Source organism: Sorex fumeus, unplaced genomic scaffold (genome assembly GCF_029834395.1).
Source record: "Sorex fumeus unplaced genomic scaffold, SorFum_2.1 ptg000072l, whole genome shotgun sequence".
In the NCBI taxonomy this organism is placed as follows: Eukaryota; Metazoa; Chordata; class Mammalia; order Eulipotyphla; family Soricidae; genus Sorex; species Sorex fumeus.
Genome location: NW_026606129.1, coordinates 64,757,001 through 64,781,467, shown reverse-complemented (window position 1 = coordinate 64,781,467; position 24,467 = coordinate 64,757,001). Strand labels below are relative to the sequence as shown.

The window sequence follows — 24,467 nt, the reverse complement described above, 5'->3', positions numbered from 1 at the left end:
GGCCAAAAATACCTAACGTAAGAGAATCTAATTACAAACTATGCACTCTCTCCAATGTTTTGTTTTTTTCCAAATTTAAAAATAGTGACTGGAAAGATATTGCAAGGGTTAAAGGAAATTGCTTTGTACTCAGCCCTCAGGTTCCATCTCTAGCACTGTTTGTGGTCCTCCAATGTGACCGGCCAGGTTTAATCCCTGAAGAGAGTGCCAGGAGTAAATATTGAGCACCATGGTCTGTAGCCCCAGTCCCCTTCCCCAACGGGCCAATAATCGAAATAATTTATATCAGTACAAAAATGAGCTATTATTATTCTTCACAATATTATTGAAAATATTGAAATCATTATTTTATACTTGCAGTGCTACTACTTCAGTCCTTTCACCAGAGTCTCAACGTCCTTCCACCATTATTTTTTGGTTCCTCCCACCCCTCTTCCACTTTGGCCTCTACTGCTCCAAATTCTATTAATCAAGTGTCAGCTTTTGCTTCCACTGGGAACCATCTAATATCTTTCTTTCTTTGAACTCAACATAGTAGCAAGATCATTAAGCATTTGTGCTTTATATTCTAACTTCACTTAGAATGATACCATCCAACGCCATCAAGGAACGCAACTCTTGGTATGCATCATGGTACAGAATGTGAGCAATGCAGTCTGATGCCTGACATCACTGGCGACACAGGTAAATGTTAACCACTGCAGCCAGGTGTGTATGAGACCCGTAAGCATCACAACAGATCATCAGACATAAAGAGAAGAGAAGTATTTTTAATGAAAAAATAAAGAAATAGTAACCCTTTATTAAACATTAAAATCAGGACATTTTCCTTAAAAATTTAATAATAATCTCTTACTGTCATTGTGAAGATTTGAATCCTATGAGGTAACAAACTCTGGCTCAGAGACACAGTAAACACTGCACATTGCCTCTATGAGTGCTCAGTGTGCTCAGTTCTATGACCCTAATTTCTATATTTCCAGACATATTAAAGGACCCCATGCCCTTCACAATTTTATAATTTCTAATCCCTTCCTCTACTAATTTCTCAAAGAGCTGATAGGATTAAGTGGCTCAATAAGCACAAACACTTGGAGTTATGCCTGTCACATAACTCATACTTAAGGTGGCTTAGTTTTCATTTTAGACTTTACTCAACTACAATTAAATCACCTTTGAGAAAATTTTTATTTGACACTTGATCCCCTGCATAGACTGGAAATCTGTATATAAGTGGGGGTTATGTAATTTTAAATCACCTTTGTGCTCCAAATCAAGATAAAATGAGAAATTCAGAATGAATAAATGCTTAATAAATATATAGTAAATGAATCAATGAACAGATTATTGAATAAAAGTAAGAGAAAACAGTCTTATGTTCCTGAAAGATCTGCATAGGGAAAAGAAGAAATGAGTGCAGAAGCCATAGGAGACAGAGAGATGAAAATTCTATCCAGAACTGGGTTTTTCTTGGGGGCTGGGGGTGCCCTCCTAGTTTTGTAAAACTGGTGAAGGAGAGAGCTAAGGGGTAGGAGTCTTGCAGGGACCCACTCATAGACAGATAGTCTTGGAAAGAAATATGGTTTGAATTTTCTGATCAGTTGTGTCAGGTGCTTTGCAGTACGTCATTTATAAGAAATTAGAAGCCTTGGGGGTTTCTGCATCACAAACAAATGAGAAACTCAGGGGAGGTGATAAGAGGCTTTTATTGAGCACTCATCCTCAGGGAGGAGAAAGTTAAGATTTGTCAATTCTCTTAGAAGTTTCCTGGACTCATACAGTAAGAGCACAGTGCTGGGAACATACTGCTCATCTCAACTCTGTAAGCACTCAGCAACTTGTTCTGTTCAAAGACTCCCATCCCAGTATTCTCAGACTTACTAAAGGACCTCACGCCCTTCAGAATTTTGGAACCCCAATCCCTTTCTCTCCTAATCCCTTCCAAGAGTTATTAGTATTTAGTGAATCAATATGCTTGGAATTCAAGGTTAAGGTCACAGTATTAAAACCTGATTGGGTTGAGTTCAATGGTTAGACCAATTTCTTTCCTACAACAAAGGGATCATGCCTCAACAGATGTGGGAGAAATAGTTTCAAAGGAATTAGAAAGGAGAATTTAGAGGCATTCCTGACCTGGGCATAGGGAATTTAGGGAATTGCTTTATCCATATTATATCTGGGATTCATTATAGTTATTCTTCAGTGAAGATACTTTGTCTCTCCAATTTATAATATGAACATAAATTTTCCCTTAAGATAGAATTACCCATCAAAGCATCCCTAAACTATTTTATATTTATCTCATAACTACAGTCACTTTTCTTGATAAACTGGAGAAACATTTTTCATAACCTCATGCACTCATCCACAGAACAGAATAAAAAGTGAAAACAGAATACAGAAGAAGGGAAGGAAAAAATAAATGATACTATTACATAGATCTGCATGGTCTCAAAAAGGTTTTTCCCGTACTGTCTGTAGAGCAATCCCCTCAGTAACTTTGGAAAGAAAGTCTGGTTATTTCTCTTTAACATATGAAAAGACTGAGGTCCAAAGAGGGCAAATGACTCATCTAAGGCCATGCATATTCATAAGTACAGAACCAGGATTTGGCCCTGTTTCCTCTCTTTCCAGATTCAGTTCTCAAAGAGAGTGCAGGCAGATTATAGCTTTCTTTTTCTTTTCTTTTCTCTTCTTTCCTTTTCTATTATTTTCTTTTCTTTTCTTATTTTCGGGGGGGTGGAGAGGGGACATATTCAGTTGTGTTCAGGGCTTACTGCTGTTTCTGCACTCAGGGATCACTCCTGGAAGGGCTCAGGGGACCATCTGAAATGCCCAGGATTGAACCCAGGTTGGCCACATTCAAGGCACCCTACCAGCTATGCTATGGCTCCAGCCCGAGATGACGACAGTTTTCTTGATGGGCATTCTGCTAGAACAAAGTCACAGTCATAGTCACAGTCCTCCCGTTGTTCATCGGTTTGCTCGAGCGGTCCCAGTAACGTCTCCATCATGAGACTTGTTGTTACTGTGTTTGGCATATCGAATACGTCATGGGGAGCTTGCCAGGCTCTGCCGTGAGGGCGAGATACTCTCGGTAGCTCGCCAGGCTCTCGAGAGGGGTGGAGGAATCGAACTCGGGTTGGCCATGTTGGCCGCTTGTAAGGCCAACGCCCTACCTCTGTGCTATCGCTCCAGCCCTGCTAGAACAAAATACTTGAAAAATCTTTTATCTCAAAAAATGCACCTAGGGTCTTTCTTAATAATCACAAGCACTACTTAACATATCATTATGTAGTTAAGTATGTACACCCAGATACAATGTAAAGTCCTGTCCTGATAAGTTCTACATTTTTCTAAGCATGTGTTATGAACGCATCTGCCTGTATTGCCTATTTTACGTTCTACCACGTCTCTAAGATCCATCAAAGAGCCCCATATCTCTGTAGCTTCTAATGAGGTTTAAAAATGGCTAAATTAAACCTAGAGATTCTTGGGTGTACCCAAGTAAAAAAATGAAGGACATATGTCAGGAAACTTTACACCTGATAATAACTCAGAACGTTTACATTTCCGACATATACCAAATTAACAAATTAACCTTCTTTGATTTAAAATAACTTTAGTTCATTGGACTAGAAGAATATTGCCAGGTAGTTTTCTCTGTCAAATTGACCATCAAGACTGGAGAAATTCAATTAAAAATTTGGAATTTCAATATTTTGACTTTAGGAAGTTTTTATATTTTACAGTTACCAATAGGGGGTCAGGTGACTTGAGGGTGCTATATGTTCCCTTTGGGGATGCTGACTCATTCATTCACTAGATCCACCTGACTGCAAAGCCTCTATTCTCTCCTCACTATTTAACTGATCGCCAAGGCTTCTTTGTGGCCTTTTGTAACATGTCACTTACATTCCCTGCTCTATTGAGGGAACTCTAAGTGCAACAGTGGATGGTCCAAAACCTTTCAGCTAGTATGATCTGGGTAATAAGCCAATCCTGTTAACCTCTGAAGCCCTGGACCACACATAGCAGTGCTACATTTATTTCCAAAACAGCCTGAAAGAGATAAGGTATGTTTTAAATACTTACCTTTTTGTCATGCAATATAACATGTGAGTATGTGTGAGCCTGGTATACAGATTACATTATCAATTGCTAGAATGTGAGCATATAACTCATCTAAATATCCATTTCTCATCTGTCAGAAGGTTAGTATATTTTACTGGAGATGTAGCTCGGTAGTAGAGAACATGCTCACATTTGTGGGCCCTAAGTTTGATCTTGTTACCACACACACACACACACACACACAGAAAAAGTGATTCACCATCACTATCACTATCACTATCACCCCCTTGTTCATCAATTTGCTCGAGCAGGAGCCAGTAATGTTTCCATTTGTCCCTGCACGTGCTAGTGTAGTTTGATGGCATACTGGGAACTCTTTCAGTGTCAGGGGAATGAGGACCATCATTGTTACTGTTTTTGGCATATCCAGTATGCCACGGGTAGCTTGCCAGGCTCTGTCATGCGGGCGGTATACTCTCAGTAGCTTGCCAGGCTCTCTGAGAGGGACGAAGGCTTTTGGGGCGCCTCTAATCACCTTTACAGGTGTTCCCAGTCAGGCATATATGCGGGCATGATATCCTCAGTAGCCTGCCGGGTTCTTTGAGACGGAGAACTAGAGAATAAGAGGTTGTGTGGTGGCAAATACAGCTGCGTGCTTCCGGGAGCTTCCATTTTATAGTCTCTGGATCCTGGCCGTTGATGGGTTACACAGCAGTTGGTGGGTGTAACTGTCTAGCTATTGAAAGATGGGGGGTCTGGGTGGAGGAAGCCCAGTCTCGAACTGAGCAGGCTTGGAGATCTCAGCACTGGGTCCCACACGCTTGGGTTCCTCTGCCGGTTCCTTCATGTGTGAGGCTTGTCTGAGCATGTGGAGAGTGCACTCTACATGGCTGTGGCTGGGTCCCGGAGGTCTTCAGCTGCTGGGGCTCTGCTCGGAGCAGAGAGGGAAACTCAACCCGCCCTCCTCCAAGGGGCACCATTGAGGACAGCCAGGCACTGGACATTAAATTTTAATATTGCATTCCTTTTTGATTACTGGAGTCAAATGAAACAATATTAGCCAAATTCGTAGAGTGTTATGTAAAAGGGATAATAACATAAAAAACTTGGAGATGCCTTTCTCATTCTATTTAATCAATTTGTATATATAATAAGAATGTTTGGCAAAAGAAACCTTAAAAACCCTGTTGTAAATTATTCAGAAGATGTTTGAAAGTAACAAAAGCATGAATACAATGGAAAAATTTATTTAAATAACCAAGAATTATTTGGCAAAGTATGGAGATCAGCTTGTGGGGAGGTTACTCCTCTCTATTTAGTGTGTAAAGCCTAGAAATTATGGAATTCCTTAGAATAACAAAACAGCACCCATTATCAATGATCTATCTGGATCATTGGCCAATGTTGAAAAATTCTGGCCTACTATATGTTTCATGAATTGAGAAACTAATATATGTTATTAATTCTTGTGCTCTCATATCTAGCACCATACTTAAACTGGTGACCCAATATGTATTTGTTGAATAAATGGACCTATAAAGAAACATCTAGAGAGAACCCAAGAATGCAAATAGCATCTAATTTAGATTACTAGTAAAAACACTAGGTCCTCTAAATATTCTTGCTCCATATCTTTTTTGATTTGTGCTGTTTTGCCATGCCTGTGATCAAACACAGATCTGCATGCAAGACAATCACTTTAATACTAAAGCACATCCTGGCCCCCAACTTCTACTTTTTTGTTACTTCTTTGTTCATTGATGTATATTCCTTTTTTTCTCTACTAACATAGGCAACAATGAGAATAACAGCTCAAACATGAGAATGTCTAGGAATGCATTATAAAATGCAATCACCACCAAATCTCTTCTAGTTCCGTTTCAAATCACTTCATTTTAGCCAATCAAAAATCGTATCAGCCAATAAATACTGAATACGAACACTGAATAGAGCAGATAGGGCCCAAAGTACAAAGTATTTTCTGCAAGTGCCTTCCAAGAACAGGTCAATTATACTTAAACACGCATTCTGGGTCATGAACTAGAAATGAGGTTTGGGTGAGAAAAGAGAAAAAATTTAGTTCTAGGATCAGATATATTATTTTGTTATTTAATTCTTTGAATGCAGATTTTTTTCCCTTTTGGGGTCACACTGGGAGATGCTCAGAGGTTACTCCAGGTACTACACTCAGGAATTACTTCTGGCAGGGCTCAGGGAATCACATGGGATGCCAAGTATTGAATGTGGGTTAGCCGCATGCAAGGCAAACACCCTCCCCACTGTACTATTGCTCTGGCCCAAGGAATACATATCTTTGATGAAAAGATGAAGTGTCTTCTGCATCTGTTCATCACATGTCTAGTACTGGGTTTGGCACTGAGTAGGCACCCTTAAATATTAGTTGAGTGAAAGGTTAACCTAGTGCAGTCAAGGGTTCAAAACTTTTTCCAAATCTTTCTCCAAAATTAAATGCACACACACACAATATATATATAATATATATATATATATATATATATATATATATATATATATATATAGTGTGGCAGAGTCTCCTACCCTGTGCCTGACTGTCTCCACCAGGGCCCAACAGCTGAAGACCTCCGGGGCCCAGCCAAGGCCATGCTGGGACCACTCTCCACACACTTGGACGAGCCTCACACATAAAAGAACTGGCAGAGGAACCCAGGTGTGTGGGACCCGGGGCTGAGATCTCCAAGCCTGCATGGTTTGGGACTGGACCTGCCAGTAACTAGACAGTTACACCCACCAACTGCCTTGTAACTCCAACAACGACCAGGATCCAGAGATTATCACACTCAGCTCCCAGGAGCTACCGAATATAACCTGCCCACACGGCAGAGTCTGGCAAACTCCCCGTGGTATACCCAATATGCCAAATACCAGTAACAATCATGGGTCTCAGTCTCCTAACCCTGAAAAAGCCTTGAATATGGCACTTTTAAAAAAAAATCTCAGGGTTAGGACGAAGAAGACATTACTGGCACCTGCTTGAGGCAATTGACGAAAAACAGGGTGGTCGTGATCGTGATATATATATATATATATATATATATATATATATATATATGGGCTGGAGCGGTAGCACAGTGGGTCGGGCATTCCCCTTACAAGCGGCCAACATGGCCGACCCGAGTTCGATTCCTCCGCCCCTCTCGGAGAGCCCGGCAAGCTACCGAGAGTATTCGATATGCCAGACACAGTAACAACAAAGTCTCCAATGGAGACGTTACTGGGCCCGCTCGAGCAAATCGACGATCAACGGGAGGGCCTTTACCTTTACATATATATATATATATATATATATATATATATATATATATACTGTTTTTGTCTCAATCATTCAGATTCATAGAAAGGATGTTTGAATGAAAAGGTTTTTAAAAATTTTATCAAATGTCCTACTCCATGGAGAACCAAAGTCAGTTAGAAATATATGAGTTCATCATTGAGAGGCTGATGTTAATATGGTGGCTTAAAATAAGAGTGCTTCCATTTAAATTGGATATAAGTCTTCTTAGAACCACATCTTACAGAAATAAAATAAGCCTAAGTTATTTGTCATATCTTTGCCAAAAAGACTAACACTGAGACAAAGTGTGATAATTTGGGAGAATTTAAAGATTCCATAAGTAGGGCTAAAGAAACTGTAGTAGAATGTGTTCAAAGTTTCCCCAGAACTATTTTCCATTAGAACTTTTTGCAAAACCTGGTTTAAAATGAGCTATAAAATATATTAATTATGCAGATCCATTAGTCTGCAGAGTTGAGGTATTTCCATTTTCGACTCACCCCTAATCTTACAACGTTTAAAGAAACACAGAAGACATAGACCTTATTCTAGAGGATTTAGTGCCTCATTTGATCATTTTAGGCTCAAATTTGTCACTGATTTCATTTTCTAATACAAATATAGAACAGGACCACCAGCTCTATTTGTGCATTAGCTTAGAATGTTTGATGACAAAGCCAAGACTAGTCCAACACTCATTATGCCTTATTAAAGCCCTTTAATGATAAGATTGTTTTAGTACATATATCTATAACCAAAGAAACAGCTGGAAGTAACATAGGTAAGACTGCCACTTATTTTGGATTTGATCACTTCACTGGAGAATGCTATCTTATAGATGATCATAATATAATATGCTTTACAAATTTGAATTTCAGGTTGAATTTTACTTGGGGTGGGGTTGAGTTAGACACCTAGTGGTGCTTGGGACTACTTCTAGCTCTATGCTTTGGGGGTACTTAGGGGGAAATGAATTGTTGAGGATTCAGGATTGTACCAGGGCTGGCTGCATCCAAGGCAAGTGTCTTAATTCCTACCTCTAAGCCCTGTTAGCTTAGTTTTAAAGGGTAACCTGTATTAGATGAGCACTATGGCAAAACGCATTTTTAAGTTGGACTACATATTTGAGGGCTCTCAATATATTTAGAACCCTTATCAATGCAATTGAAGAAGAGCATATTTGATTTAAATTTATTTAACTTGACTTCAGTACCACACTTTAAAAAAATTAAACTACTTGATTATTTTTAAGAAAATTTAAAGGTGCAATAGGTAATCATTGTTATCAAGCTTGCCTTTGACAAAAAGAACTACCATTTTGGAAACATATTTTATTGTGTTCAGCACTCAGAACTCTATTTTTTGCGGGGGAGAGGGAGTTCATAGATCAGATTTGCCTCAAAAGTTATTGCATATTAGAAGAGATGACAGAGCACACCAAGAAGTCAATATAGCTTCAATACTTCAATATTTGATTTCCAAGATTTCCAATTAGTATAGGTTGCTGGTTCATTCATTCATTTTTTAATAATCCCTTTGTTCTTTTTTGGCTGAACACTTGAAAGAGGTACTAAGCAAGCTTTTGCCTTCTAGCAACATCCTCATCACTCATAATCCCTTCTCTTTTTCTGTAGAGAAAATAAAATCCACTATTTCAAAGTCATCGTATGACTGAGATGCCCTTGTCTCCAACCTGAAAATTACTAGTTGAGGAAAAATTTCAAACACATTGATTCTAAGTCAGTTACATTTTCCCTCTATAAGACTTATCTGAATTTCATTGTCTTAACTTTGCACTCAGGTGCAAAATAATGCATTTGGGACTCTGAATTTCAATATTGTTATGCCTCTGAGCATGCTTATTGGCAGCTGTGCTCATATTTTAATTACCCAGGTGATGTTGATGCTTTGCAGCATCCCACCTGAAGTGCCACCTCGGCCCTTTCCAGCTAGAAAAAGAGTGAAGGAAAATCATGCTAGGGGTAAAAGGAAGGTGAAAATACTACAACGTTTTCCACGCGTTATCAAAATCATGGCAATTGCTTTTTTATTTTGCATTAGTGACAATAGCCTTGAGCTATTGATATTTACAAGTTATCATGCCATCTTATTTCGACTCCTTGCTTAAAAGATGGGGAGACAAAAGGATCAATTTCTTTTGATTAATTGAACAAGCTTTAAACCTCAGACTTCTACCTAGATCTTTTCCTAATCTGAGTCCCCTTTGTCACCTCCACATTGTTGTAGCTGCACAAGTTGAGTAGAAATAAAACAAACTGTTCTCCAGTTCCAAGCACCTAATTAGTTTAGTGTCACAAAGGCACAGTCTATGGGAGAAAAAAACGATGTTATATTGTGTCCAGAGGAGGGGAAACTAACATAAATACAGTGTGCTGTTGTATGTTTTTGCAGATCAATGCTGTCTAGTCGTTGGTATTGCCTGTGCCCATGAAGTGAAACACAGAGAGGAGATGCCAGTCTGGCTCTGGAATGCAATTGCCTGGTTCTGAGTTTCATGAACAACCACTTGAGATGTGCTGTCTCATACTTGCAGCATTTCTGCCCTTTCTTAACTGTAAAGTGGGAACATAGTTGTATATTTCTCATGAAGTGATTTTGAAAATAAAATAAAAGTGATGCAGAATATCAGGCAAACAGTACTAGGCAAGTTGATACTTAGTAAATTGCAACAACTATTGCATTCTAAGTTTTGCCGAAATGAGTAAATCTTTATGAAGTAATTTCATTTTGAAATGAAAATGCCCTCATTATTCTTTATAACACTGCACAGATTTTAATTCCCCAGAACAGGTCACAACACTTACTTTTGGTGGGTTTGTGGCATTCTGAACCTTTGAAAAGTGACACCTTTAAAGAGTGTACACTGTACACTATGCCTAAGTCAAACTGAGGACCCTCTTCTCTTTAAGAGACACATTACACCTTGTCCTTCTTATGTATTGAAACATGCTTGGACCCTTAACTATTTTGTTTGTTGGCAATCAGGAGAACATGACATGTTTTCACCTGGAAGTTCCTATCCACTCTTCATTAACTCATGTTACTAAATACCTTTACATGATGGTAATCTCCATTACAACTAAGGATTTTGTACTTAACCTGTTACAACAGCTATGAAGAGAACAAGAGCAAAACTATGGATAAGCTGGAAGCTGGGGAGTTTGGGAGAGGGAGAAAGATCTTCACTTAGCAGTAATTGACAATAGCCTGAGGATAAAAGTTTGGTTCTGCAAGCAACTGTGTGATAGAGAACACTTGGTTCTAGGGAGGATTTATGGCATTTGAGGCTGCTGTTAGTAATAAGCTTATCATGACTAGTACAATAGATTTATGTGCATTTATATGATTTCTTTTTTTTTTGAGACTAAGCAAGATTGAGTCAAATGTAAAATTCTGTTTATTGGAATAAGTAGTTTTGTCCCAGCATGCAAAGGTTCTTATAGGGTGTAATGCCCAGAAAGAATAAGTGTATACAGGATAAGTGTATTCTTAGACACTTATTACTATTTCCATGAGCTGCCCTGAAACTACTTCAGAGCATGGAAAGAAAATACTGTTATTAAAAAGATCCTTACTAAGAGGTCTAGGTACGTGTAACATCCCAACTTTATTTTTTAAATCCTTGAAAAATAAATAGACATCCTTTAGCTTCTTAGTTAACTGGGTCTTTAACTTACATGACAAATCGATTCCCTAGTTCATTTCACCCTGAAAAGAACTGTGCAGATTTGTTGATTGTGTAACAAAAGATTAAAGCATCAGTTTGTTTCCATTAGAGCAATTACTTAATCATCTTATCATCGCTGACTAGAATAATTATATTAATAGACTTTCTCCCAGACTTCTGAATTAACAACAAAGAATTCAGACCCTTAATACTCTCTGAGGGGGGGAAAAACAGTTAAACAGCTATGACACTTAACAAGCAAGACTAGCAGTGGCGATCATTTAGTAATGTTGCACTACTTAGTATTTAGTAACACCAACTTTTCTCTTCATCAGCATCAGCTATACAAATATAAAAGCCAAGACTGGGCATTTGACAGATGGTGACACAAATACATAGTGCAGAGAAACAAGAGAAGCAACAGTCACTCGTGAGTCCATCATTTTCAAGGAATGCTAGAGGTTTGTTTTAATGGTCTAAATACTTTTAATAAATACAATTCTCAGGGCTGGAGAGGTAGCACAGCGGGTAGCGTGTTTGCCTTGCACAAGGCCGACCCGGGTTCGATTCCCAGCATCCCATTTAGTCCCCTGAGCACTGTCAGGGGTAACTCCTGAGTGCAGAGCCAGGAGTAACCCCTGTGAAGCGCCGGGTGTGACTCAAAAAGCAAAATAGATAAATAAATAAATACAATACAATTCTCCCAAAGACATATGCACCCAATCTTAGAGGAAGCTCATCTCACGCATTTTGCCCTGGTATAATACCTTCTGGAATCTGCACACCCCTTTTGGCACAGCATTAAACATTCAGGAGCTATTTATGGAGTTTAAAAAATTCTTGCTTTGATGCTGATAAAGAAACTTTAATTAAAATGGTAAGCAGGTTATATAGCACACTGAATCTTCTCAGGACATCGAACACTTCTAAGGGGGGGGAGGATATCGAATAAAATTCCATTTTTATAAAGCCAAATGTAAGTTTTCTTCTTTAGTTCTTTTCTCCACTATATTAAAAGAAATCTGGTGCATCACACTATTGAAAAGCCTCTGTGAGTTAAGCACAAGAATATAAGAGAGCAAAGTATAAATAAATGTTACTGGAAGAAATTTCTAAAATGATATCGGAAAAAAAAAAGTGACGGTGCAGCCCAAGTCAACCTATGAACACACACACATCCACACACACAGCCAGCACTAAAGCAAGATAGAGAGAAACTTACCGGAGCAAATATCACCATACACATTTACAAAAGAATTGATAATCCAACTTCCCTCTCCTGAAAGAAAATAGAGGTTTTCTCATACTAAAAATAAAGCTCCTCTGTCCACAGCACCAGCCACTTGTCTCTCTTTTTATGAAGCAAAGGAGGAGAACAAGAAAATCAATGAGGAGGGAAAGTAAGATGTTATACCAATCAGGTAGCAGCTTCTGCCTTATTTGCAGAGAGATGGCAAACCGGTCATATTATTAGTGACAACCCACAGCTCAAGTACGGCAACCTGATACATCCCCCTGGTGAGAGGCTGCCCGCTTTGTGGGGAGGCGCTTATCACCATGGGGAGCCCTCACACTTGGCTCTGCCGCTCACAAGTGCAACTGCACGGCTGCTCTGCGCAGGCTGGCTGCATCGCGAAGACAGAGCCATCTCCCCTTTGACTCTGGGAGCCCCTCCTCCCTGCACACAATGCTTAAAAGCAAAGTAGGAAACCAAAAGGAAGCCGGGGATGGGGGGTTGGTGGAGGGAGTGCGTTTGGGGGAGAGTGCCTAGTGGTTTTTATAAAGCCCTTATGAATAGATTTGCATAGATTAGGTAAAGGTTTGTGTGTTCCTAAAAATTAATTGCCCTCATTTCTCTGGAAATGCCTGGATGCTGTGCACGCTTCCCATCTGGAATATTGGTGCACCACCCATAAACAATCATTAAAGGACTGGTAGAGAAAGACAGGCTTGGGGAGTTCTGGCAATTGTGGAAAGGGCACATTTTAACTTGGCTGCTTATTCCTCAAAGTAGTGTTACTTAAAGCTTTCTTCTGCAAAATCTTAGCATGCCCACGCATTCGGAGATTGAAACGGGATGTTGAGTCTGTGTTTGTAAATGGACCCCACATCAAACTGCTAAACTTGACTTGGTCATGGGCTGAAATCCGGGCTTCCCCAAGCAGGATCTTGGGGGTAGGGGAGGGGGAGGAATTTGGCACCAATTTCCTGGAAAGGCTGCACCCCCTTACCTGCCATCCTTACACTGGCTGCTTAAGGAAGATCCTCTTGGCAGTCTGTACCTCAGCAAATTCCACAGAAAACTGCATGCTCTGCTCACAGCTCTCATTTCAGATCCTACTGTACACCGGAACAATATTGGGTAAGCTAAAGTGGTTATTGGTGATGGCACACACAAATTCACCTTTAGTATGAGACAACCTCTATTTTCTTTCAGGAGAGGGAAGTTGGATTGGCCATGTTTATTATGGTGGTTGTTTTTGTTTGTGTGTGTGTGTGTGTATGTGTGTGTGTGTGTGTATTAATTCAGTATTTATCTGAGTCTTTCTTTGAGTTCCTCTGTATCTGTTTCTCTCTCACACACATCATCACCACACCTTTACCAATGATTTTTAGAATCTCCTTTTCATCTTTCTCCACATATATTGTAACAACTTCGGGTGGGAGGAGCATTGGGAGACCAAACTAGAATGAACATATATTGGATAAAAAGTTGGTCTTCCCAGGTTCTATGCCCAGCCCCACATTTAACAAACTGGTCATAAAACTCAAGTACTCTGTTAAAGTCTCTGAGTTTTATTTTTGTCCTCTGTTAATATGTCTTTGGCAGAGAGATACAAAAATACTATCCAAAAAAAAAAAATGACTTACGCAGAGTAAAGACAATGGCTCATAATTTCCCTGCAACTCCACCTCACCTCCAATAACCGGTTAAAAATCACAGACATTTAAATATTTCTTCATAAATTAATGGACTGATTGAAGAATGGTATCCTTGCACTGAAAGCTGTACAGTTCCTCTCAGAAAGTTGATAAAGAGCAGTATAAGAGGCCCAGTCACATCTTCACAGGAGAGAATCATATGTCGTAGTTTCTCCAATGGCTAGTAGACCATTTTTCATTAGATATGAATATTAAGAGTACTGTTTTACAGTATGGACGATTCTCAAAAAATTAGAAATTGAGCTCTTATTTGACCCAGGAATACCACTCCTGGGAATATATTCCAGAGAGGCAAAAAAGTATAGTCGAAGTGACATCAACACTTGTTTATTCATTGCAGCACTCTTTACAATAGCCAGAATCTGGAAAAAACCTGAGTGCCTGAGAACAGATGACTGATTAAATAAAGAAACTTTGGTACATCTACACAATGGAGCACTATGTAGCTGTTAGAAAAGATAAAGTCATGAAATTTACATACAAGTTGTACTACATGGAAAGTATCATGTTAAGAGAAATGAGTCAGAAAGAGAGGGGTAGACATAGAAAGATTGCATTAATCTGGGGTACATAAAATGACAAAATAGGAGATTAATACCCAAGAATAGCTGAGATCAGTACCAGGAGGATTACTCCATGGTTTAAAGGCCAGCCGGGCATTCTAGGGGAAAGGGCAGCTCAGATAGAGAAGGGAGCACCAAATAAAGGGTGTTTAGATGATCCTCCCAGGAGGGGAGATGCATGTTGAAAGTAGACTAGACCAAACATGATGGCCACTCATTGTCTCTTCTGCACACCACAACACCCAAAAGGAGAGAGAGAACAAAAGGGAATGCCCTGCAACAGAGGCAGGGTGGGTTGGGGGAGATGGAATACTGGGACCCGTGGTGGTGGAAAATGGACACTGGTGGAGGGGTGGGTATTTGATCATTGTATAATTGAAATCCAAGCACAAAAATTTGTAAGTCTACAACTGTACCTCATGGTGGTTCACTAATAAAAATTTTAAAAAAAAGAGTAGCGTTTTAGGTAAAAATATTTTTCTTTCACATAATAATGTTGCATGTTATTCCACATATGTGTGGACATTATTATAATATATAATGACATATCATATTATATATTGTAATATGTGATACACATTAAAATAATACACCCCACATAATATCCATTGAATGTTTACTCTGTATCAGGTACTAATTTAGGTATTTGTGTGTTGACTGTAAATATATTACCTTGTGTGGATCTCACTAGTCCACAAAATATGCTGCTTTTCGGTATCAGTTATGAAGAGGAAACCAAAAGCCAGAAAATCAAGCTAATAGATCTGAAAGTAGACAGGCTATAACTGGTAAAGGCAAACTTTGAACTTAGACAAATGCCAGCTGTGAGCTGTAACTACTCTGCTCAAGAGAGGCCATCAGAATCCTTACGATATCATTTAGTCAGTCTCCATGGTATGAATGATCCATACATGGAATATGGACCTTTCATGAACTCTACAACATTTCTCACTGTATTGATACCAGACACTAGGAAACTGGTGTATAAAGACCTGTTATTTAATGACTCTGGGTGTATCTTTAATCTCATTGTGTTTCAGTTTTTCTCATATTTCAATTGTAGGGCTTCTGATGAATGTTCTGTCATGGATTTACTGGGTCACTTTCCTTCTGTTAAGTTCTTCAACTTACAGCTTGGTTGAAATCTGCTGGTTGAGTTAGCTGCCTCAGATTCTGTTACAGATATTAGCATTATAGGGCTGGAGAGATAGCACAGTGGGCAAGGTGCTTGCCTTGCACGTGGCCAATGCATGTTCAATCTCCAGCATCCCAGACGGTTCCTGGAATACTTTTAGGAGTGATCCCTGAGCACAAAGCCAGGAGTAAGACCTCAGCACTGCTGGATGTTCCTCTCCCCCACCCCCCTCCCCAAGTAAAACAGACAAACAAATAATCATTATCATTCAGTGCAACTCCCCTGCTCACATCCATCCCTTACCTGGACCTCAGCAACAGGCTGCCTGCAGTTCTCGCTGCGTTTACTCTCAGCCCTATAAAGCATGTGATCTGGTTCTCACTTAACTTTTTGTTCTGATCTACTTCCAACTCTCAGTTGTCCTACTTTTCAACAAACTGTCCTTCTAAGTTTTCGCATTTGCTATTCGTTTAGCCTGAAATATTTATTCCTTAGATGATTGCCTACTCTCTCTTCCTTTGTGATTCAATCTTTATTTCTATTGTCTGCTCTTTAGAGGATCCTTCTTTGATAAACAGACCTAAAAATAATTCTTTCTCCCAGGCATTCCACTTCACATTATCTTGCATTTTATTGTATCTGCTGCTTGGGTGTTGGGTGTTTCACCTTGTTTTTTACTGCTTAATGCTGGATATGCTCCTTTCTATTCATTACCATTCAATTATTGATTATCTTCCTTCATGAATTGATAACATCTACGGAAGTTGGAAGCCAGCTGTTTTTACATAATGCTGTATACTCAAATGTTTTTGGTACACAGTAGCTTCTTAATTTCATCTGAAGAGTCATCAACATGAAAACAACTGGGGCCGACTGGGGCCAAAGAGATAGTACAGTGGATAAGGCACTTGCCTTGCATGCAGACACCCAGGGCTTAATCTCCAGCATCCCGTTTGGTTCCACGAGCACCATCAGGAGTGATTCCTGAGAGCAGAGCCAGGAGTAACACCTGATAATTGCAGGGTGTAACCCAAAACAGGAAGGAAGGAAGGAAGGAAGGAAGGAAGGAAGGAAGGAAGGGAGGGAGGGAGGGAGGGAGGGAGGGAGGGAGGGAGGAAGGAAGGAAGGAAGGAAGGAAGGAAGGAAGGAAGGAAGGAGGAAGGAGGGAGGGAAGTAAGGAGGGAGGGAGGAAGAGAGGGAGGGAGGAAGAGAAAGAAAAGAATGAAAAAAGGAAAGAAAGAAAGAAAGGAAGGAAGGAAAGAAAGGAAAGAGAGAAAGAAAGAAAGAATGAAAGAAAGAAAGAAAAAAGAAAGAAAAGAAAGAAAGAAAGAAAGAAAGGAAGGAAGGAAGAAAAAAGAAAAGAAAAGGAAAGTCAAGAAAGAAAAGAAAAGAAAAACAGTAAAAGAAATCTAAGTTTAGTAAACTTTCTTAGTTGTAAAATGGGATCGTTGAGCAAGGATAACTGGTTTATTCACACTTGTAAATAAAAATCATTTGCACAGCGGTAGGGCATTTGCCTTGCATGCAGCCAACATGGCTGACTTGAGTTCGATTCTTCCACCCCTCTGGGAGAGCCCAGCAAGCTACGAGAGTATCTCGCCCGCATGGCAGAGCCTGGCAAGCTACCCGTGAGGTACTCGATATGCCAAACACAGAAACAAGTCTCATGATTGGGATGTTACTGGGCCCGCTCAAGCAAATCGATGAACAACGGGAAGGACCCTGACTGTGACATTCAATGAACTTGAAATTATGTAGATTTCAGTATCACATTGATTTAAATCATGTTCATGTAGGAGAGTGGAGATATCTTTTGCAAACTATATTGATCAAGTAGTTTATAGAAGAATGAGCTCCCTCAGTAACCTTCAGTTTACTTAGGCTCAGGTTAGAGAAAGAGTACAGTGAATCAGGCACTGGACTTGCATTTGGCCAATCCTGGATCAATCTCCAGCACCACAGATGGTTTCCTGAACACCTCCAAGAGTGATCTCTGAGCACAGAAACAGGCATATGCCTTGAACATGGCCAGACGCAGATGAAAAAAATAAACAGTAAACAACCAATAAAACAAACAAAAAATTTGCATAGGTCCATTTAGAATAGCAATGTTTGGATACCTGACTGTACATTTGTCACTAGAGAGCAAACAGTCCTGTTGGCCAGCCACTTATGGTGCTTCCCTTCTGATTTATGAGCAGTGCAGACAGTTGGCTGCCACTCTCCAGCATGGCAATGAAAGTGACAAAAATAAAGCCATATGCCATTATTTGATGGATTTTGTTTGAAAAATAATATCAACATTGTTGTTACTGCCTTTAAAATAACATTTGTCCATTACTGGGCTTTTAAAAATAGAAGTAACAGAGCTTTCTATGGTGAGTATTTATAGAGAAGGTTAAGAAGATTAAAAATAAGCTGTGAGTCTCTGAAAACCTCATTAACAATGCTAATTTCCAATATGGTCAGATCTTCAACTCTGATCTTTCAACTGAGTGTGGCCTTCAGATAACTTTAAGCATTTTTTTTTTCTGATAAGCTTGTCTCCCCTTTGGCAGATATACCGTCTGGTAAATGCAACAGTTCTTTTTCTTTATAGTTTCTACTCCTAAACATCTGGCTTCACACAAGGAGTCCTTTTAGGCCTGTCTACTTTAAGATTGGACAGTGGGAAGCTTAGCTTTCTAAGCACTTAGCAAATACCAAGAGGAAAATTCCATCACCAGAAGGATCTCTCTCTAGCTGTTGGGAAAAAAAAAAGAAGACTACTCTGGCCATACTAATCAATAAGTAGGCAAGGAAATAAACTAAGTTTTTGTTCATTTTCCCAACAAATTAAACCCTTTCAAGCTATAAAATGAAAATACTTAAATTCAATTTTTTTATGGAAGAACCTTAAAATCTTTAGTGGTGACTTTCTGTTCTACTTAAACACAACTCCTTATTGGAATAAAATATAACTTACTCTGATGTTATAGGATCAGAGAAGAAATTTCTAGATCTCTTGTGTTTTGCTTCCCTTGGAAGAGAAAGTGTGTGCTTCTCTAATTCTGTCTCTTTTCCTTCCTAAATACCCAATAAGATAAAATTATGTTATTATCACCTGAGCTTGTATTCATAGATCAGTAACTTTGCTCAGTAGAGTCCAAGGCGAGCTAAATGTTGATGATGAACAGAGGTAGAGATCATGGTGAGTAAATTTCGTCAATAGAGGGACAGATAAAGAATGTCTCTCTCACACTTGGATACAAAGAAGCATAGTAGGAAATACCAAATGACTAAAGACAACAGAACCTGAGGACTGGTGTACAGAACTGAACTTCCCACTGCTTCGAGCATTATAACTGGGATTGGTGGAGGTTGGAATGTTACATGCATGAAACCCTATCATCAACAGTATTATAAATCACAGTACCTTTTAAAATTAAAATAAAAAAAGAGGAAATCTAAGAAATATAATATAGCAAGATTTGTAAATGTTAAGATATTTGGATGAAAATGAAGCCCTGCCTTTGAGACAAAATGGCAATTAGCATAGCTAACAAACATTGTTCAAGACACTTTCTTTGAAGATAGTGAGTCTATGATTTTCAAGGGCAAAATATTCCCTTATTCATCTCCATATTTCAGCACAGAGCAAAGTACCTGGCACAGACAATTTAACGCAAGAAGGATGGGTAGGACCACTTGGTGGCAGACTGTGGATGATGACGCATATTCCCCTTTAATCAGGCACTGCAGTGTTAGGCTTTTATATACCCCCATGGATCCCATGTGTACCAATTACATCAATGAGCAGCCTTTTCCTAGGCATCTCAATAGGAAGTGTAGCAAAGAGAAAAGACAGCTAGGAAAGCAAAGACTGAGGTTTTATTATCTCCTCATGATCCCTGATTTAGTTATGTTTCTTTAACAGAGGCCCCGGATACCTTTTCTTTTAATGTTCTCCTCCCATTGACCTTTCAGGTCTGGGATGGTAATAGCTGCACTCAGAACTCTCCCATGACATTGCATATGCAATATCCTTTTTTTCTTTACTTTAACCTTGTCCATATCTTTCAAATCTGACAATTTTTCAATCCCTTCAATATCTTAGCTGTTTTTTTTTAGAAGAGGTGAGAAAACCCAGTAATGCTCAGGGCTTATTCCTGATTCTGTGTGCAGGGCTCAGGGAATCAAATATGGTATTGGGGATCAAACACAGTTGCAAGACAATCTATCGCTCCAGCCCCATGTAGGTATTTCTGAACATTCTTAAAACACTGGTTTTACCTTGTATATACTAAATAGTTTGTGTTGGTTTGTTGGTTGGTGCTTTCAGCTTATAGATCAGGTCTGTGTAGAGATCCATTAATGACACGTGGTGGGAGATCTGATTATGGATGCCTGGATGTCCACACCTAAATTTCTGGACTTCAAACAATAAATCCAGAATAAGTATGTGGTGATTAACCTTGTGTTTTCACACTAACTCTAATTAAATATTTCAAGCCAGTGGATTGAGTCCCTTGAGAAACTTTTACCATAATTCAGGAAGAGTGACTACGGAGAGAAGAGCATACAGGTTTGATGTATTGCAAGAAAGCCTACTCGGTGGCTCATGTTCTCAATAGGGAACAATTCTCAAGTCTGTGAGAATTCCATTACCTTTATAAAGTAAACAGGCAATCATTCATCAGTCTAAAACTTGTAGTTCAGTGAATGTTTTATGAAGCATGTGCTATTTTCTGTGGATACAGTGATGACAAAGAAAAACATGCTGCCTGCTCAAAAAGTACACTGGATCTTGGTGATTTAGCCTTAGGAAGTAGGCACCTACCAGAGCCTAGTGTATGCAGACTCTTTAACTTGTTTGTTTAGTTCTTGAATATGTTAAGAATGCTGCATTCCTTCTTAATTATAAATACAAATGCAGGAAAATACTGACCAAATCTCAAAGTCTTTTATGTAAAATATTATCACAAAAATAAATATTTTCTTGAGACTCATATAAAATCTCCCTCATCTGTGGATTACAGAGAGACAAAACAAGGTCATAAATGGTATCAAATGAAGACAAACACTTGGTCTTGAGTTACAAATCTTACCAAGCAGTAGGAATTTGGATATAATGAAAAGGTGAACTAGAAGTGACACAAGGACAGTGGTGAAGTATCCTGGACACTTTCTAAGTAACTTTGCATTGCCCCCATTCCTAATAGCTACTGTATTATTTAAACACCAACACTATTGCAGCCATGTTCCTAAACTATAATAAAGTGCAAATAAAAATTCTGTGTGAATAAAAATAAGTGTCATGGGAAAGGAATATAACGTGGATAGCATATTCAAATAACCAAATCATCTCAGTTAACTATATAATGATTATCTTTGATATCTTTTCAGTTTATCTTTTAAACAGAACTCTTGGAACACCGCAGGGAAGTTTTTTTTTCTTTTTCTTTTTTGACACACAACAGAAGTAGAAAGATGGGCAAGAGGATCAACACCCCTTCTGTGATTCAAGCATGCCCCATTGTTCACTTTTTTATAAGCCAGACTTCTGTTAAAAATGTACCTGAACAAAATCTTGACATCTTAAAAAAGCATAAAGAACCACAGATCTAATGGATTGATTTGGCAATTGTCATTTCCTGCAGTGGATATTTCTGGTTAAAAAATCAGTGATGTTAATTTTTTTCCTAAGCTCTATTCATTCCTTATTTCATTTGATTATTAATCCTATGACCCAGAATCTAATAGTTTCATTTTACAAAGGTGTAAGCTAACGTTTAGTAAAATTCAGTAGTTTGTTCACATCTAGACAGCTAAACACTATCTGTTAAAGGTAAGGATTGTACCAACCTTGCTAGTGTGTGCGAGTTTATCATGTAGAAAGAAGGTAACATCTGGACATTGTCTCTCTGATTAATTTATACTTACTGCAAAGCAAAACTGATTATGCATTTCAATTGTATAGCTTCCAGATATTAAGTATACTGCTTTAGTGCAAGGGGTTAAAAGCAGTCCTATAATAAACTCTGGGCAGTGGAGTCATTCTCCTGCTTTCTTCCAAGGCACTGTTTAAGACATAGTAGATTATGTAATACTGCTTTACACATAGTAGGGATGATATAATTTTTTGCTGAATAATTAAAGAAAATAAAAATAAATGACAATTTGCTATAAATTAGAATTAAGAAATTCTAATCAGAAATAGCTCATACATATTTCTCCATTTTCTTCCTATCATTATTTATTATAATAGAGAGAGTTCTATCAGAAAAAGGATGGCTGTTCCTGAAACATATTTTTTTAAAGCCTGATAATGGAGCCAGAAGATGAATCGTTGTTACTATGATTAAGGATTAAGACTTTATATCAGAAAGAATCCCAGAGGTCTATTTTTTTTACATGAATCTTGTTAGTACTGTAATAAGAGTGAGAGAAGAAAAACACAAAGACAATTTTCAATAATCCTGCCCAGTACACTGAGAGACAAATAATAAATTAGATTATAAAGAACATGACTTTTCACACAGTATTTCCATGAAGTAATGTGTCATAGCCAATTATGTGGCCTTGTGCAATCCTTTTAGCTCCTGTAAACTTCAGTCCTTCACCTGTAAAATGGGAATGATAGTGCTGAATTACATAAATAATGCATAGACGCCTCCTGGTAGTTATAATAACAAAGGTATGGTGCATCCTCTTTTCCTACTAATATTTAAGACAAGATAGATTTCAGACTCAAACGCTTGCAGAATTTCTTTCTGGCTTTCCTTTCCTTCCCAGCAAATTGAGTTAAAATCCCTCCGTTAAAAAAAAATCATGCTTCCAAAATCCAGACCAAATTACAGTGCTTAATAAAATAGGGTATAAGTAGAAAAGAGGATGAAAATCTGTTTCTTCAACCATGTAGTTCACAAAATGTAGAACTTATAGTTCTTGATATTTTCATGGAGATGCAAGGATGATTTAGTCATTATGATTTATTTAATTAAGATTTATTTAATCATGATTTATTTAATCATGATTTAGTTAGTGATTTATTTAATCATAATTTATTTAATTAAGATTTCTTATGACAGTGTTCTTTCCTCACTATAACTTTGCTTCCACCCATTTCTGTAATTTAATGAATGAATATGGTTATGATGGTTATACTAAGTCATATCCCTATGACTTAGTCAAAGGGATCTGGGACTTTAATTAGACTGTTTATAAAATCTTTGTAAAACTCTCTCTTTTAATTGTCCCAGAGATGTCTATGTATTTCTATGTTATGAGGCAATCCATTAGGTCAACAACATCTCCTATAGTTTTATAAACAACAAGAAATCCCTCTAATCTAGGGAATGTTCCTGCATTCTTATTTTTGTTCCTGCATTCAATTTCCCCAGAAGCTTGAACTTAGGGCTGTAAGGAGACATGCTTCAGGCTTGGCTAGACTATGGGGCAGCTGTGAAGCCAACAGGAGATGGGTCCTGTGAAAGTACTTTGAGAACCGAAATGTGCAATACTAAATAGGGATCCTGTTAGTGTCTGTGCTCGGTGTCTCCCTCCATAAACACAAGACACAACTATTCTTCTGATCATTGCTTATTTATTACTGCAGGCCTGCTAAGAACAGTTGAAAATGCCATGTGCACTCACACAGAGAGGAATCAGTTTTCTTCTTCAGCTGTGCATCTATTTTTAAAAATAGAATGCTTTACCAGCGTCTTCCTTAAAATGTTAGTTCCTTCTTAAACCATGCCCAAGTTGTTAAATGATACAAATTAAGAGAGTGAATCTGAAGAACAGGACACACTGATATTTCCAGAATGTCACTATCTCAACTCCGAAAGCAAGCTTTTTCTTCTCATCTCTGTGAAAGCGTAGGGACAGAAATTCCCTGGAAGGGACTTGTTCTGACATTACTTACAGTATAAAAAGTTAGTCTCAGATTCTTCGTAAAAGAAAAATTTCACACTTTTTGTTCTCATACCACAATGTTCTGTGACATGAATCCTAGGGATTCAAGTCTCTTAATATTGTACTTCTCTAACCCAGTAGCACCTCTCGGTAACTTGAGGCTTAGAAAGAACCTGAGGCACCCGTTCCAAGGTTCCAAACGATTCGTAAACCAAGAGATGTCCGACTCCCTCCATCCAAAGTGAACTTCAGAGAGATTCAGAAACCACTGAGAGTATATGAATCAGGATTTGGATTAAGTTAGAGTCAACAAGGCCACCTCAGCTTGTCACGCACTGTGAGTTCCATAGCCTACAGAGGCTTTTTGTAGGAAGAGGGAGCTCATCTAAGGGCAGAAAGGCTGCCTTAAGGAAGCTGTGCATTCCCAAAGACAGGTGATTCCGAAGTGCCTTTGGGAATCCTGCTTAGATTAATCATTAACCTGAGCATGATTAATGAGCCTTCATGTTCACTCTCTTCCTTATACTTCTTTGGTGACTTAAGACTTTCTTTTATAATGGGATCTTTTCACTCACAAAAACAAGAAGAGAAAGTAACACAAAAGTAACCATCAAGACAATAATTGATGTTTACATGACAGGCCCCTTTCTAAGCATTTCGTATGAATTAACTCACTGAACAGGCCTTCAAATACACCCAATTTTTAAAAATGAAACAACTGAGACAAACATAATTGTTCCCTTGAAGCAATTTTAGAATCAACTTGGATTCTGCTCTCCGCCTTTAAACCAGCGCCATCTCTTTTCAGGTTAGCTGAGAGATTCTGCTGCCATAGGTACCACAGGTAGAACAGAA

The 24,467-nt window shown here is 38.6% G+C and overlaps 1 protein-coding gene across 2 annotated transcripts in view; it reads right to left on the bottom strand.

Moving 5' to 3' along the window:
* The window catches only part of SYNPR (synaptoporin), a 372,090-nt gene that overhangs the window by 180,519 nt on the left and 167,104 nt on the right, over positions 1-24,467 (bottom strand). The window contains exon 1 of one of the 2 annotated variants that reach the window (XM_056129178.1): positions 12,298-12,686. The exons of the other annotated variant lie outside the window; for it this stretch is intronic. Within the exon in view, the coding sequence (XP_055985153.1) occupies positions 12,298-12,321 (24 nt within the window). The 5' untranslated portion in view covers positions 12,322-12,686. Of the gene's footprint in view, positions 1-12,297; positions 12,687-24,467 lie in introns of those variants that run through there. 2 annotated transcript variants of the gene reach the window in all.